The 17,147-nt window shown below is 41.6% G+C and overlaps 1 protein-coding gene across 1 annotated transcript in view; it reads left to right on the forward strand.

Moving 5' to 3' along the window:
• The first annotated feature begins 9,890 nt into the window (after nucleotides 1-9,890).
• The window catches only part of NCS1 (neuronal calcium sensor 1), a 97,798-nt gene continuing 90,541 nt past the window's right edge, over nucleotides 9,891-17,147 (forward strand). The window contains exon 1 of the mRNA XM_003757402.4: nucleotides 9,891-10,706. Within this exon, the coding sequence (XP_003757450.1) occupies nucleotides 10,643-10,706 (64 nt within the window). The 5' untranslated portion in view covers nucleotides 9,891-10,642. The remainder of the gene's footprint in view (nucleotides 10,707-17,147) is intronic.

Consider the following 17,147-nt stretch of genomic DNA (forward strand, 5'->3'; position numbering starts at 1 on the left):
GACCTGAAGAATCCCCTTCAAGTTGCCCAGTTTTCACTTAAACACCTCAGGGAAGGGGGTCTCCTTACAGCTGGGTGACAAAGTAAATAGAGCACCAGATCTGGAGTCAGGCAGACCTGAATTCAAATCTAGCTTCAGATTTTTATTAACTGTATGGCCTTGGACAGGAACTTAATTCCTGTTTGCCTTAGTTTTGGATCTATAAAATGGGGATATTAACAGCACCAGGTGTTCTTGTGAGGATCATAAGATAATAATTGGAAAGCGTTTAGCAAGTGCTAGGTATAGTATCTGATGAGGTCTAGATATGGGGTACCTAAATGAAATTAGGGTTTAATTGAAGTTTAATGGCAGGTTTGGGGTACAGGGAATCAAATAAAGCTCCCCTGCAACCTCTTTGGATTCGGCGCAAGGAGTTAAATGAGGTCTAGAAGCGGCCCGAGAGTCCCCAATAAAGGAATTTATTGGCCTGAGAAGCTAGATTGATTAAAGAGATTTATTATGGGGTTTGGAAGTAAGGTTAAAGTATAGTTAAGGAAATAGATGAGGATAAAAAGATAAGAAGGACACTGGAAACAGGATTCCAGTGGACAGAGATCCCTGGCATCCCAGGCCGTAAGGCTGGCATGTTTGGAACCTCTGCTAAGAAAGGATTCCAGGTTAACTCTTTTGTAATGAGAGATTCAGCTAAAGGGGCCTGTGGGTGTAGCCCCAAGTTGGCTGAGATCCGGGTGGGGCTGGGACAGGCGCCCCCCCCCCCCCCACCTTCTATTTGAATTCAAAGGGACCAGGATTTGTGAATCAAAAGGTCCTGGATTGATAATTACATCAACTAGGAGGGTTTGGGAATCCGAAAGAAAGGAATCTTAAAGGGACCACACCCGCATCAGTATCCACTATATAAATGTTAGCTAATATTACACATCACAAAATAGCCCATTCATTTCACTTTCAGAGAATTCATTTGGTCTGAGGATCAACAGCTCCTGTCCAGTTAACTGCTGTCTTTCTGGTGGTGGTCAGCATATAAAGAAGGGATTCATCTTTTTCTGCTTGGCCACAGACAGCAGAATTAGAACTAGCATGCAAAAATTTAAGAAAAAAATGTTTCAGCTCAATATGAGGAAAAAACTCCCAAAAACTGGAGTATGACTAAGGGCCAAATACATGATACAGATTGTGCTCTAAGTAATAAGGAAAGGATGAATCCATTCATTTTTCATTTTTATCCTCTTGGCAAAGTCACAGCTTAACTACTCTGGCTGTAGGTTCTGATGCTCCAGATAGAAAGGGCCTGGCAGGAAGGACTCAGTGACCTTAAATCTTCTTTAAGAGTGAACCTTTTTTGAGGACCAATGCTAGTTTTGTATGGCTGTCACTAGACTATAAGAAGTCCCCCAGCCTATTAATGATTCTACTACTTGCATCAATATTGGCTACAAGAGCCCCGGGGAAGATGGACAAAAGTGACAGACACTTTCAGATTTAGGTCTAGCATTTGTTAGATGTCCTTGGGGCAGCTAGGTGGTGAAGTAGATTGGATTCCCTACCTAGATTCAGAAAGATCTGAGTTCAAATTCTCCAGCCTTCGGACATTTATTAGCAGTGTAACCCTGGACAAGTAACTTAACTCTGTTTAACTCAGTCTCCTTATTTGTAAAGTGAATTGGAAAAGGAAATGGCAAATCACTCCAGTGAATTCCAAATGGGTCCACAAAGAGTCAGACACCACTGAAGTGACCAAACATCAAAAATCGTGTCCCTTTATTTTATGAAGAAGGAAACAGAAGTTAAGAGAGGCTTACCTAGAGTAACAGGGTGATAAGTAGCATTGACAGAAATCCATATATTTTGTCTCTTTCAGTCATTCAATTGCTTTCAATTTTATTAATTTTTTGTTTTAGAATTTCTAATTTCTTACTTAATTTGGGGATTTTAATTTGTTCTTTCTTCAGCTTTTGTAGTTACATGCCCAATTCATTAATCTTCTCTTTCTTGATTTTTATCCATTTAAGCCCCCAGAGATATAAAATTTCCCTTAAGAACTCCTTTGGTTGCATCTCATAAGTTTTGTTATCAGTCATTCAATCAATAGGCAGTTATTAACTGTTTATTATTTGCCAGGCACTGTGATAGATGCTAGGTTTAACAAGACTAAAATGAAACAATCCTTGATTTCAAACACCTTAATTTCATTAGGATTTACAACATGTATATATATGTATATATACTGAACTTGGAAGACCAAAGATGAACTCTTCCCTCAGTCACTTACTAGCTATGTGATCCTGGGCAGGTCACTTAATTTCTTAACCTTAGAACATCTGTAAAATAGGGATGATAATGGTACCTTCTTTACATGGTTAAGATCAATTAAGGCAGTGTATAAAGTATTTTTCAAACCTTAAAGTGCTATGTAAATGTTAGCTACTATTATGGATTATATGCAAAAACATAATATATGCATATTATGTTTGGACTTGTGATTTTATTGATGTGGACAGCTCCTGGTGAGGAACATTTTGTACCATTGTAGTTTGGCGTTGCTCTGCCATTTATAATCTTTATACCACTCAGGGAAGAGAGTCAAACTCAAATAAAAAGGACCCTTGGTGACTATAGATTGATTGAGAAAACCACAAATTGGAGTTCCACAGGAGTTGTTGCCCCCGCGGGGGACTCTCCCGCCTCTGGTCGGGAGTTGGCGGCCACGGGCTGGCCACTGTCCAAAAAGTGACCACCACCTGGAGAGCCTGCATCTGGCAACTCAAAGGAGAAGTTGGGAACCATTAGGAGCTCCGCCCGGCACTGGGCCGGGACCCGCCACTCCCCGGGTTATCTATGTTATACCATATTTTAGTTTAGTTAAATATTTTCCAATTAAATTTTAATCCAGCTGGGCCATACTTGATTCCGTTGTGAATCTGCACATTTGCCTGATACTGATACATACTGATAGATGTAAGTGACTTCACCAGACTCACACTACCTACCAGTGGCAGGTCCTGAAGCCCAACCTTCTAGAATCTGAGACCAATTCTCTCTATCTATCACATCACAATCAAGATGTCTCTCAAAATGCAAATATATGCATTTATGCAAAGTAAAAATGCAAGGTAATGAGGGAAGGGAGGAGGCACCAGCAGCTGGGGCATCAGAGAAGACTTTTTGGAGTAGTATCATTCGAACCAAGTCTCAGAGCAAACTAGGAGGAGGCAAAAAGAGGGAATGCATTCTGGGAGACATTGAAAAGATAGGAGATGGGAGACTGAATGTCCCATGTGAGGAAGAAGTAGGAAGCCATCCTTGCTGAGTGATGGAGTTAATGACACGATGTGGTATAAACTCATAATAATCCTTGAGAAGGTGTGTCGGAGGCAAGCTTCACCGGTGTTGACAAGACAGCCAAAGGGAGAAGAGGAGAGAGCATTTTGGTTATGGTGCCTTAAATGAACACCTGGCATATTTACAACCACAAAAAGGACTCAGAAGGCTTTGTGTTTAATTAAATGGATTTTTATCTTCCTCCTGCTGAGCTTTCCCCAGTTCATTTGCCTCGGGATTTATTCCTTGGGGAAAAAAATATATTCCTTTGCCTTCACATGGAAAGAACTCTAGTCTCTAGTTCTTGCTAAGAGCTCTAGGTTCAGGATACTTTGTTTCACTCTCAGCTTCTTTTACACTTAATGTGATAGGGAGTAGCTCAATTCTTTTGTTTAAATTTCATCTTCTTACCTGTAAAATGAGGATTAAAAATGACAGTAATACTTGTAAATAAAGTGCATCACAGATCTCAAAAGTGCCATAGAAATGAATGCTATTAATTTATTAAATAGTGCTATTATTAACATAATAAAGACTGTCTTTTAAAAAAATTTATTTGTATCCTTAGCTCTTAGCACAGTCCCTGGCAAGAAGTAGGTATTAATAAATGCTTACTGAGTTGAATTGAACTCAAAGACAATGTTCAGACAATGTTCAAGGCCATTGCTGGCTGTGGGATAAGACTTTGAGAGGACTGAAAAACAATTTCCTTTTTTTTTTTCTTTTGTGAGGCTATTGGGGTTAAGTTATTTGTTCAGTAAGTGTTAAGTGTTCTAAGGCTGGATTTGAATTCAGATCCTCCTGACTTCAGGATTGATACTTAATTCACTGTACCATCTAGCTGCCCCAAGAATTTTCTTTTTAACCTGGACTTGCAAAAATCTGCTGATGGATGGTAGGCTTGGGTGGAGGGAGAAATAATATCTCTATCGACTTACATGAACTGATGCTGAGTGAAATGAGCAGGGCCAAGAGATCATTATATACTGCAACAACAATACTACATGATGATCAATTCTGATGGATGTGGCCCTCTGTAACAATGAGATGAACCAAATCAGTTCCATTTGTTCAATAATGAATAGAACCAGCTACAACCAGCAAAAGAACTCTGGGAAATGAGTGTGAACCACTACATAGCATTTCCAATCCTTCTGTTTTTGTCCGCTTGCATTTTTGATTTCCTTCACAGGTTAATTTTACTTTATTTCAAAGTCCAGTTCTTCTTGTGCAGCAAAATAACTGTATGGATATGTGTATATCGGGGAGAGGAGGTGGGGGGAAGGAGGGGAAAAGTTGGAACAGAAGGTTTTGCAAGGGTCAATGCTGAAAAATTACTCATGCATATATCTTATAAATAAAAAGCTATAAAAAAAAAATCTCTATCCAAAGTGTATTAATGAACAAGGTATTCTGCAGTCTCAGTTTGATATGGGTCAAATAAAAGAATCATACTAGATTGTCTTTAAGGTTGCTTCCACTAATGTGCTGTGATTCTATGAATTTTTTGTAAATGACTCCTAAATACTTGAGGAAATTTAGAGAGATTAAATGGGGAGACTATGTAAAGGCAACATAGCTGTAGATTGCTGAAGCTGGAATCAAGAACACTTGGGTTTGATCCTTGCCTCAAACACTTACTAGCTGTGTGAGCAAGCCATTTAACCTCTTAGGGCCTACATTTGCTTATCCATAAAAGTAAACTAATAATGGCACCTATCTCCGTAGGGTTGTCATGAGGCAAATGAAATAATGTAAAAAAAAAAAAAATCACTTTAAAAACATCAGTTATTATTAATTATTACATAGAAGTAATTAGGGTGACTGCTGAATCCATCAGTGTAACCATAAGAATTTTACCAACCTTAATGTCCTTCCATACCTGACTTATTCCTGATTGATATATTTCAAGGAGCCTGAGATCTGTTCATCCTGATTTGTTGCATTTGTTAAGAACTCCATTTTCTTCTATTCATTCCTTCAGTCAATCAGCAAATGTATATTAAGAACCCACTATGCATGCCAGGCATAAAAGCAAAAAAAAAAAATCCATATTTTCAAGGAGCTCATAATGTAGGGGGCCAACATGCAAATAACTATGTACAAAAGAGCTATGTATAAGATAAATGGAGGAAAATTAGCAGAGGGAAGACACTAATGATGGGCGGGATGAGGAAAGGCTTTCTTTCTTTCTTTCTTTCTTTCTTTTTTAATAACTTTTGACAGAACCCATGCCAGGGTAATTTTTTACAACATTATCCCTTGCACTCACTTCTGTTCTGATTTTTCCCTTCCCCCCAGCTGGCAAGCAGTCCTATACATGTTAAATATGTCACAGTATATCTTAGATACAGAAGGTAGAAATGACCTGGGAAGAAAAACAAAAATGCACAGTTTACACTTATTTCCCAGTGTTCTTTCTTTGGGTGTAGCTGCTTCTGTCCATCATTGAGCAATTGAAACTGAGTTAGAGTTTCTCTTTGTCAAAGAAATCCACTTCCATCAGAATACATCCTCATACAGTATCGTTGTTAAAGTATATAATAATCTCCTGGTCCTGCTCATTTCACTCAGCATCAGTTCATGTAAGTCTCTCCAAGCCTCTCTGTATTCATCCTGCTGGTCATTTCTTACAGAACAATAATATTCCATAACATTCATATACCACAATTTACCCAACCATTCTCCAACTGATGGGCATCCATTCATTTTCCAGCTTCTAGCCACTACAAAGAGGGCTGCCACAAACATTCTTGCACATACAGGTCCCTTTCCCTTCTTTAGTATCTCCTTGGGATATAAGCCCAGTAGTAGCACTGCTGGATCAAAGGGTAGGCACAGTTTGATCACTTTTTGAGCACAGTTCCAAATTGCTCTCCAGAATGGTTGGATTCGTTCACAACTCCACCAATAATGCATCAGTGTCCCAGTTTTCCCACATGCCCTCCAACATTCATCATTATTTTTTCCTGTCATCTTAGCCAATCTGACAAGTGTGTAGTGGTATCTCAGAGTTGTCTTAATTTGCATTTCTCTGATCAATAGTGATTTGGAGCACTCTTTCATATGAGTGGAAATAGTTTCAATTTCATCATCTGAAAATTGTCTGTTCATAGAGGAAAGGCTTTCTGTTGGAGATGGGATTTTAAAGCCAGGGAGGCCAGGGAAGAAAGATGAATGGGTTGAGTTCAAACAATAAAGAGGTTATTATCACTGAATTGTGGAGTATGTTGGAGTAAGGTATAAAAAGACTGGAAAGGTAGAAGCTAACTAGGTTATGAAATTATAAATTATATCCACATACATAAATATATAAATTATAAAATTCCAACAGATTTAATATTTGATCCTGGAAATGATAGCCATTGGAATCTGTTGATTAAATTGATGGCAGGGCAGGTGGAGAGGTGGGGCAGAGAGTGATGATACAATGAGTGAAGGATAGACTGGAGTGGGGAGACAGTAACCCATAAGCAGGCTATTGTAATACCCTAGATGATGGCAAGAATCTTCCCCAGGCAGTATTGGTGTTAGAGAACAGAAAAAGACTAAAACTACAATCAACAGGAATTGGCAATAGATTGGATGGGAGGTATAGGAGTGAGGGAAGATTTGAGAGGAGAAACTTGTAGGTTATGAGTGTGGGCTATTATGAAAATAGCATTGCCTTTTTCAGGAAAAGGAAAATTGGGGAAAAGGGAGGGGTTTGGGAGGGAAACGAGTTCAGTTTTGGATATGTTGAACTTAAAATATTTATAAGGTATCCATTTTGAGATGTTTAAAAGTCAGTTGGAGATGTTGGACTAGACATTAAGAGAAAGGTTAGTACTGGACAAGTAGATCTGGAAATTATTAGCATAAAGATGATTATTGAGTCCATGAATGCTGATGAGATCACCAAGTGAAGTGATATAGAGGGAGAATTCATGGGGATTATTCATGATTAGTGGACATGATTTAGATGAAGATCTAGCAATGGAGACTGGGAAGAAGTGGTCTGTCAAGGATGAGGAGATCTAGGAGAGGGAAGTGTCAAGAAACTTGGAAGGAAGAGAACATCAAGGAAAAAAGGATGACTTGACAGTGTTAAAAGCTGCAGAGAGATCAAGAGGATGGGAATTGAAAAAATGGTCATTAGACTTGGAGACTAAGAGATCCTTAGTAAGTAAGCAATTTGGAGTAAGCATTTTCAGTTGAATGATGGTCAGAAAGCATATTGCAGTATCATGAAGAGAAAAGGAGAAAAGGAAGCAAGGAAGCATGAAATAAATATCATTTTCCTAAGGAGTTTAACCATAAAATGGAGAAAAAGTATGGGATGATAGCTATCAGTGATAGAGCAGTATAAATAAAAAAATAAAAATAACAATTCAGGAGCCACTCAGGTCAGCCTGTGGTTCTACAGTGGTTGTAGTGGACTACAAATAGTCCAGTGGACTATTTTCAAATACCTTTGATTAAAATAGATAAATTTCAAGTAGGTATTTCACTGTGAGTAGATTGTATTTTTCTTCCCTCACCCCAGAAGAAATCAGACCACTTCCTCCCCGCACTGAACTTTGAATTACACTTGGCATCTTTCCAGTCACTGCATTCCCAGAGGGAGTTGATATATCCCTGAGACTGATATTCCTCTCTGTGTTTTCCCACTTTATCACCTTCATAATCATGTTTGTATATATGGATGGCTGCTAGAGATGTTTGTATTTTCTTAAATTTGACCCAAGAGAATATCTCTCCAGAGGGATTTTAAAGCATCTTTTACCTAACATTGTATTAGCTTATATTGATATGACTCTTTGAAGTGTTCTATAAATTATTTTGCCTGATCTTCCCTACATACCTGCTAAGTAGGTAGTTTAAGTAGTAAGCTGATTTTTAAGGATGAGGAAACCAAAGTCCTAAAGGGAAAGCAACTTAAACATACTCACAGAACTCGTCACCCACAGGGCTGAGATTCAGCCAAGTCATAGGATCAGATTTGGAGCTAGAAGACATCTCATAAAATTTCAAGGCCAAACCCATCATTTTCACAGTTGAAGAAATAAAGGGAATCCAGAGAGATCAGTAATTTATTCAAGATTATACAGGGTGTAAGTGGCAGATCATAGCAATGACTCCAAATCCAATGCCGTTTCCATTCTATGGATTGCTTGGGTCTCTGGGCCAAACATACTTTATGCAGCCAGATTGCCTATAAAGTATATACCCCCCAATTAGGGGCTTCTTTTTTGATCAGACATGGACCTACTCTCAACTAACTTAATCCTGTTTGCCTCAGTAAGAATCTGATAGTTTTGAACTGGGGGAAGATGACTCCAGGCCCAGGGCAGGTGCCTGTTTAAAGCATTCTATAAATGCTCTCATATATAAAGAGTGAAGCAAGAATACCTCTAAAATCCCTTCTACCTCTAAACTATGAATTATTGATTATTTAGATTCATTGATATGATGTTTTTTAAATATTCTCCAGTTATTTGCTACCTTCTCAGTTAACCATAAACTTCTCCCAATGGTGAATTCTATTTAGGAAGCCTCTCAATAGGTGGGATATACCAACTAAAGATGGAATGAAGGAAAAGTCAGGCTTCAGTTTAAGGAAATGTGTGTGTGTGTGTGTGTGTGTGTATGTGGAGTAGATATCAAAACTGACAGAAAGAATGGAGGATGATTGCCTCTGGACTGAATTTGGAGGTGGGGTAGCAGCTCCTCAGTCTCTTCTGGGATTCCAGATTTCTTTCTTTTCCAGCAGCACTCAACTAATTCAGGAAAGAACATTTATCTAGAGATGGGGCAAAGTGACATAGAATTATCTTTGAAATTGACTTTCCTCAATACTTCCTCGGGAGTGTGGAGAGATGGGAAGAAAATTGGATTATTGGAAGAGAAATTGGAAGAGAAGAGCAGAGAAGGAAGGAATGACAATTTTACCTTCTTACAAACTTTAAGGTGGTGAAACAGATGAAAGTATTATTCCCACTGTATAGAGGAAACTGAAGATGTGATGTGCCTATCATTTATGAAGATTTTTAATCTAGATTGCCCGGAAAAAGGCGGGAGGTTGTACTTTTGATTAGAGCAGGAAGAGGAAGGAAAGAAGGGGAAAGGGAAGAAAAAGGAGCGATCAAAGGATTATAGGTTTCAAGCTTGGAGAGATTTTATTAACCTTAGAGACCATAGAGTTTAAGAGATCTCCCCACCCCAAATTTACAGGAAATAGAGAGGTAAAGTAGGCAGGGTCTTGACCAGGATCTTGACCAGGGTCATACAGTTAGTGTGTCTAAGATGGGATTTGAACCCAGTCTTCCAGATTCCAAATCCTGACTAGTCATTACGCCACAGGGAAAGAAAAGTAAAAGTAAAAGGAGGAGACTGAAAAGGGGAAGGAGCAGGGAATGACAGAGGAGACGGTGGAAAGGGGGAAAGGAGAAGGAATCTAGTGGATGGTAGGAATAAGGGGAGGGAATAAAAGGGGCGAGTGGGTGAGGAGGAGGAGGAGGGGAGAAGTGGGACAAGTTAGTGGGGAGGGAGAAGGGGAGAGGACCCGCCCTGCCAGCACGGAGCAGCCGCGCTGACTGACGGCTTAGGGTTAACACCTCCTTCTAGGCGGCAGCAGAGCCTTGGCTAGCTGGTAAAGGCGGGGAGGGAGGAAGAAAGAGTGAGAGGGGTAGAGAGGGCCCGCGGTAAGGAGCATGTGCTAGGGAGTCCAGTAACCAGGGACAACCACAGCAACAGAGCTCCCTTGGAGGAGGAGAAGGAGGAGGAGGAAGAAGAGGAGGAGAATAAGGAGGAGGAGAAGGAGAAGGCAGAGAGCGGCTCCGCAGCCCCGCAGCCCCGCAGCCCCGCAGCCCCGCGCCCCCGCGCCCCCGCGCCTCCGGGCCTCCTCCCGGAGCCAGCACTGAGCAAACCCCGCGGGCGGGCGGCAGGATTTGGGAACCGTAGGAGGAGAGAGACTGAGGCTACCGCCCCCGGGCCTGCAGAGCCAGCTCCCAGCGGGCTGGGGATGTAAAAGGCTTTCCAGATCTCTATCCCCGGCCTCTCTCTGAGTCCCTCCAGGAGCTCAGGGCGCGCAGTGCTTTGCAAGCTAGAACCTTGATCCAGGACCGAGAGAGCGGGAGACAAAGACCCCTAAAGCCCCCCGCCCCTGCCCCTGCCCCTGTCCCTGCCTCTGCCTGCGGATCCCCTGTTCCCGAGCCGGTGCAGGGCCGCCTGGGACGAAACCCCGCGGCGGGACTGGGGAGAGCCGGCTGGGCCCGGAGCCGCTCCGGGGTTTATGCCCTAGTCGGTTCGGGCCCGGCGGGGGACGTGGCCGCAGAGGATGGGGAAATCCAACAGCAAGTTAAAGCCTGAAGTAGTAGAAGAACTGACCAGAAAGACCTACTGTGAGTATGGAGGGTCTTCCCTCCTTTTTCTCCTCCCCTCGTTTCCCCCGTTCTCTTTACTCCCCGACCTTCCCCTCTTCCACTCCCATATCTTTTCTTCCCTATCCTCCTCCCTTCCTTTTTCGCCTCCTCCCTTTTCTTCTCTCTCCTCCTCTCCCTTTTACCCCATTTCCCCCCTCCCCCATCTAGTCCTCCTCCCTTCTCATCTCCTCCCATCCTTATCTATTCCCCTCCCCACGCAGCTCTTTTCCTTCCTCTTTCCATCCCTTTCCTCTGATTCTTCCTCAGTTTCTTACCTGGTCTCTTGCTCACTTTAATTCATTTTAAAATACCTACTCTTTTCAAGCTGCAATGATTTGGGAAATGGGCTGTAGGGACATCTCTCTCTCATGCTTCCAGTGTTCACACCTGGCCCCATTGTTATGAAGTCCGATTCTGCCCCGCAGTTCCGACCAGGGTTGGGCCATGTGCTGTTGCTGTCAAATGTATTTCTGTGCTTCCTTAGTTTTCCCTAACACGCTTCCCTCAACCACCCCCCACACCCCAGGCCTGGGCATAGTGTGTCCTAGAAGGCCCTCTTCGCTATTATAAAGTAGCTTCCTAATAACAAGATTACTGGTGCTGCTGTGACAGCGTGGATTGCGGAGAGAAACGGGGTGGGGTGGGAGGAGGACTTTCTCATGTAGAGGGGCTCCTGGCAGCACTAAGCTGGTGACCCTGGCAAATAGGTATTAGATTTGGGAGTAGTTCCAGAGGGTGGGTGATTCATGCATCACCCTATACTGACTAGGTGAGCTGATTCCCCACCCCCCTTCCTCCCAAGAGTATGTGAAAGGGGGAGGGGAGGAAAAGGAGGGAGCTCAGCCTGCTGAGTGGGAAGATTCCTTGTTGACTGGTGAATTTTCAGGGAGAATTCTTCATTGATTTTAAAAAATAAAAGTGCCAAGAACTGGGAGGGGAGAGGATAAGAAGTTATTCTTCATTGTCCAGGGCTCAGATTTAATTAGCTCATATCACTTCATACCTTGTTCTTTCCTTGCATGACTTTCAAACTTTCCAGCCTCCCCTAGTGAGTCCCTCTTTCTATTCCTTAATTTCTATATCCTTTCCCCATTTCCCTTGCTGCCCCTCACAGATAGGATCGGCAGGCTAAATGTCTTGGCGTTTGAAGGGTTAATGGCAACTTGGCTGTAACCACCTTGGCTATTGCATATTTCCAGCACTTTGTGTTTAGGCTTATCAATAGGCTTCCAAAAGCTATGGATTCCCTATAGGTCTCTTGGCATGTTTCTTTTTAGTGTGAAGGCAAGATAGCTGCCCTTATGCCAGTCCTTAAGCTCTAGGTTCCTCTGCAGGAATGGCAGGAAGGGAACACCTGGGTGTCATTCCCACTCACCACTGCAGTGCTGCTTCCATCCACTCCCCTCCCCCCTCCCCCAAACCCAGAAGGCTAGAGATTAACATCCTTCGGGTTCAGGGATGGAGGAGAGTTTAGGCAGGCACCGTGGTGCATTGCACAACCCTAACTCTCTTCACTGCTCAATCAGACTGCTGGGCAGCATGGCACTGGGAGCTCCTACCCAGCCTCCATCCCATCTTTTAGCCAAGCCTAGGTGCTCAGAGAACAAAGGGTCAGATTTTAGCACCAGATTGCCTGTTGAACAGAGTTTACGCTAGCCATTTCTATGGTCCTTAGTGCTTAGGGCTTTCACTGGGTGAGATTATCCCAAATTGAAATCTTAGTGTTTAGTTTGTTGATGGAGAGAGGGAACAAAGGGCTAAAAACTGCGTCCTTGACTAATGTGTTACAGAATGGGTGGGAGATTGAACTTCTTTATAATCTGCCCTTTTGGATAAAGGATGAGTGTTATGGGTAACGTGGGTTTATAGTAGTATATGAAACTGTCTTTTTCAGCCAGGTTGTTCCCTGTCACCATCTCCTGGAGAGCTTATAACTCTGGTCAGATATGAGTTCACCACTGGGGAATGACAATTCTGGGTGACTTTTCTAGATCACTTCTCCCCTTGGGGCAAATGGTTCCCATCAGCCAAAGACTGCTGGAATTCAGGTCATCCCTTTTGTAACCTGAGTAACTCTATTAAGTAGGTTTCTTTCAAAGTGCCCAGGGCAGAGAGCCCAATGATTGGGGAACTTTGAGGTAGCCCTATTCTTTAGGGAAAGTCCTCAAAAATAATATCCAGAAGTCAAGAATTGGGATTATGGTTGTTGGGAAAGAATTCTGGGGATTATCCAATTCAACATTTTCATTTAAATAACGGTAGCTAGTATTTACCTAGTGCTTTGATATTTGCCTGGCACTTTTTATTTACCATGTTATTTCTTTGATTCTCCAAGTGTTTTTATTTTTTTGTTTGTTTGTTTTTGTTTTGTTTTGTTTTGTTTTTAACTGATGGAAAGATTTGGGACCTTGATGAAGTTATAACTTCCCCAAGCTCTTTTCTTCCTATGGGATAGAATCTAGATTCAAATCTAGGTCCTGTGATTCTAAATCCATTTTCCCCTTCTATATCACTTAACATTTTCCTTTCTTAAATTTTAGTTTATCTACTAGATGGTAGCTATTAGAACAGTTCATTCATTGTAAATTACAAGGAGAGTTGTGGCTGGATGGGACTTGGATTGGGCTTCTTTTCCATTTTCCTGTCTTGGGGCAGAACCACCCATCAAAATCTACTCTTAAAGGAGTCAACAGGTATTTATTTGAGGAAAATCCACACTGGGGCCCAGTTCTCTGCTGGAAGAAATCCAATCCTATTTTTAAAAAGGCCTTCAGAGACCTGGAACATTTTTGACCTGGGAGGAAGCAAGATCAAAAGATTCAGAGTTAGAAAGGACCTTCCAGAATATGTAATACAATCCTCTCATTTTACAGATTAGCAAATTGATCAGAGTGGTAAAATGATTTGCTCAAGGTCACAAAACTAAAGGTGGTAGAGATGGGATTTAATCCTCAATTTGTTTCTCCCACACCCCAAATGTATCATCAGTATATACTCTCCTCCTGAGGCCAAGGAGAAGCTCTAGCTTTTTGCCCCATTAGGAAAATGAGTTATATTTGATGATATCTGGTTGTGAGGGCTGCCTTTCAGATCTCAGGGATTCTGGGTCAGGGATAAGAAATGAGGTCACTTTTGCTGCTTGTAACTGGTCAGGAGGTATATATAAAGGTGAGTTATGTCTTATTGCCATGACTATGTGTCTCTTATCTCACCCCACCGTATGGGATCCAGAAGGGAAAATCAAAGATTTGCTCTGGGAACCCTCATAATAGCTGGCTGTCTCTTTTAGCTGCTTCCCTGGCAAGACCTCAACACAGACTTTTAATCTAATTTAATTTTTATGTTTTCTCAATGGCTTTTAAAAATGTAATTGTCTCTGTATTAGACTATTGGACTTATGATCAAAAAGATTTGATTCAAATCGCCCCTATGACCCTTAATAGCTATGTACCTATGAATAAGTCATATAATCTTTCTGGATCTCATTTTTTCATCTGTAAAATGGGATTAAGATCTATAACATGCACCTCACAGCATTGTTATGATGCTCAAATGATACATTGTATGTATGAAGTGTTTCAAAAATCTTAAAACATTATCAAAAGTCAGCTAATATTATTGTTCTTATTATTAGCATCCTCACAGAATCCACTTTTGTAACAACAAAGAAATAACTAAGAAAACACCATATAGCAATAATGTTAGGTAGCATGTGATGTATTCTGTAGCCATAGAGGGAAATATGTTTCAGCATCAATCCAACCTAGACTCTTTTCCACTTTATTCTTTTTAGAGATTCCTATATTGGTGAGCTGAATAGAATTTGGAGGATTATGGGGTGCAGGCAGGGAATGGAGAGTAGACTATGATTTTATACTATGAGCTTATACTACGAGCAGACTAGAGTTTAGCTCAGGGTTTCTTAATCTAGAATCTTTTCTTTAACAGATCCTAAAGGTGTCCATGGATAAATTTCAGGGGATCCATGAATGGATGGGGGGGAAAAAGTCACACCTTCATTTCCACTAACCTTTAATTGAAATTTAGCAGTTCCTTCTATTAATGTGGGAGAGAAACCATTTTTTCTGAGAAGCGGTCTGTAGTCTTCACTAGACTTCCAAAGGGATCCATGACAAAAAATTAAGAATCATCTGATTTAGATAAAAGTTCCAGTTGAGTGGGTCTTTTCCTCCTTTCCCACAGTAGAATTTAATGTACTATAATACTTGCTGAATGAAACCTACATGCCTTATGCTAGCTTTGCAGATACAGTCCTTTTGTTTTTAAATCGGCCCACAGTGTGCAAGCTCTGACTTCCCTAGCATAGCTGATGTTTAGGAGAAGCAGAAACTAAAGAAAATTGGAATTGGTGATGGGACACAGTCATATTTTCCATACCAAGCAGGTTTCTGCCTTGCTTGAAGCCCAGTTTCTCTGAGGCTCGTCCTAATTTCTTGCCACTGTTTGGCAAAACTGTTTGACTTGGGGAGGATCATGATTTGGTGGAAAGAGCACTGAATTTGGCACCAGAAAACCTAGGCAAGTCTCAGCTGTGCATTTGCTATATATGGACCACTATTTGGGCTAACTGCTTTCTCCCTCCCAGTCTCGGTTTCCTCATCTGAGAATTCAGGGATTGGATTAGGTTCTATTTAAGCTTCCTTCAAGTTCTAAAGTTTATCCCTGTACTATAGGGAAACATTCAATCTTCATAGAAAGGGCTCCTGCTAATGGCCAGGCCCCTTCCTGAGTAAGTGAGTGTGGTCTGGATAAGCATCTCCAGGGAATCCCTTCTGCTAGCCACAACTAGAGGCCCCTTAGCCCTGGTAGCTCCAATGTCAGTCACTCAACTAGCATTTATTAAGGGTCTTCCATGTGCCAGGCACTGTGCTAAGTGATGGGGACACAAACCATCCTTGGTCTTAAGGAGCTCTCAGTCTAATGAAGGAGAGTCAGCAAATAATATCTATACATATAAATTGGGGTTAGTCTCAGAGCACTGCATGTCTCCTGTTGTCCATGTTTTTGATCATATTTAGGACCCCTTATTGTTAGGATATCTTTCCCTAGCCAAAGCTTACTCCTTCTTTAAGGCTCAAATCTTAGGTGGTGAACCCTTCTGACTTCTCCAGCTCCAAGGGATTCTTTTCTCCTCTAGGCTCCCATCCCATTTTGCAGATGGGGAAACTGAGGGCCAGAGAGGTGAGTTGTGTTATATTCTGTCTTTGTATTTGGTATTGTGTCCTCCGTACTACTTTCTTGGCCCTTAAATAGATTATCTGCTCCTGGAAGACAAGAGATTAGGGGTCTTTAACAGCAGAGGGCACACAATAGTATACAATCTCTCTTATAGTGAAGGGCACACAGTAGGCATCTAATCTCTCTCACAGTAAAGGGCACACAGTAGGCATCTAATCTCTTACAGTAAAGGGCACACAGTAGGTATCTAATCTCTCTCACAATAAAGGGCACACAGTAAGTATCCAATCTCTCAGTGAAGGAAATACAGTAAGTAATTTCTCTCACATTGAAGGGCACACAATAGATATTCAATCTCTCACAGTAAAAGGTACACAGTAGGTATCCACTCTCTCTTATGATGAAGGGCACACAGTAGGTATCTAATCTCTCACAGTAAACGGCACACAGTAGGTCTATGATCTCTTATAGTGAAGGATGCACAGTAGGTATCCAATCTCTTTCATGGTACAAAGCACACAAATTTAGGTTATTCAGCTGCTGATCCATTGAGTTCCGGAATGTTAACATGACTTAGCTGGTGGCAACCAGTGGATGAACTGTTCAGAGTACGACTGCTAAGTCCCTTGTGGTAGACATTATGGCCTTTATGCTGCTCTCTGAGACCCAGAAGGTAGCAAAATTACTTCTCTGAGCTCATCAGGAATGGGTGAGACAGTTCCCTCATTCTTTCTCCTTCTTGCTTTGACCTATCTTTGTCCTACTTTGGAAGGTTTGACTTAACTACTGTGACAGTTTTCTGGTTGAAAAAATGGAGGGGAATGAGGATGCTAACAGGACTAAGCCAGGTTTCCTAGAATATATGGGCTGGTTTGTCTGTCCAAGATTTGTCTGCATGATTTTGTCCTATGGGATGGTTTTTCTGGGTGGTATTTGGCTAAGTCCCTGGTGCTGCAGTCAAAAAAGAGAACAGATAGAGATAGGCCTTTGTTTCTGAGCATTTAATTAAGGTTTCAGGGGGTGGCAGTGGTATGAGGGTGCTGAGATCAACATAAGGAAAGAAGCTAATGGAAAGGGGATAGTGCAGGTTGAAGGAAGTGACTTAAACTTATAAGTTCTGTATATATAGGGTTTTTCCAGGGAAGATAGCACTTCATTTTTAGTGACTACTGTGAGGGAGGAGGGGGAAGGTCAAAACATCATAGAAGTGTAGCTAGAAGG

The sequence above is a fragment of the Sarcophilus harrisii genome, chromosome 2, assembly GCF_902635505.1.
Source record: "Sarcophilus harrisii chromosome 2, mSarHar1.11, whole genome shotgun sequence".
Lineage (NCBI taxonomy): Eukaryota > Metazoa > Chordata > Mammalia > Dasyuromorphia > Dasyuridae > Sarcophilus > Sarcophilus harrisii.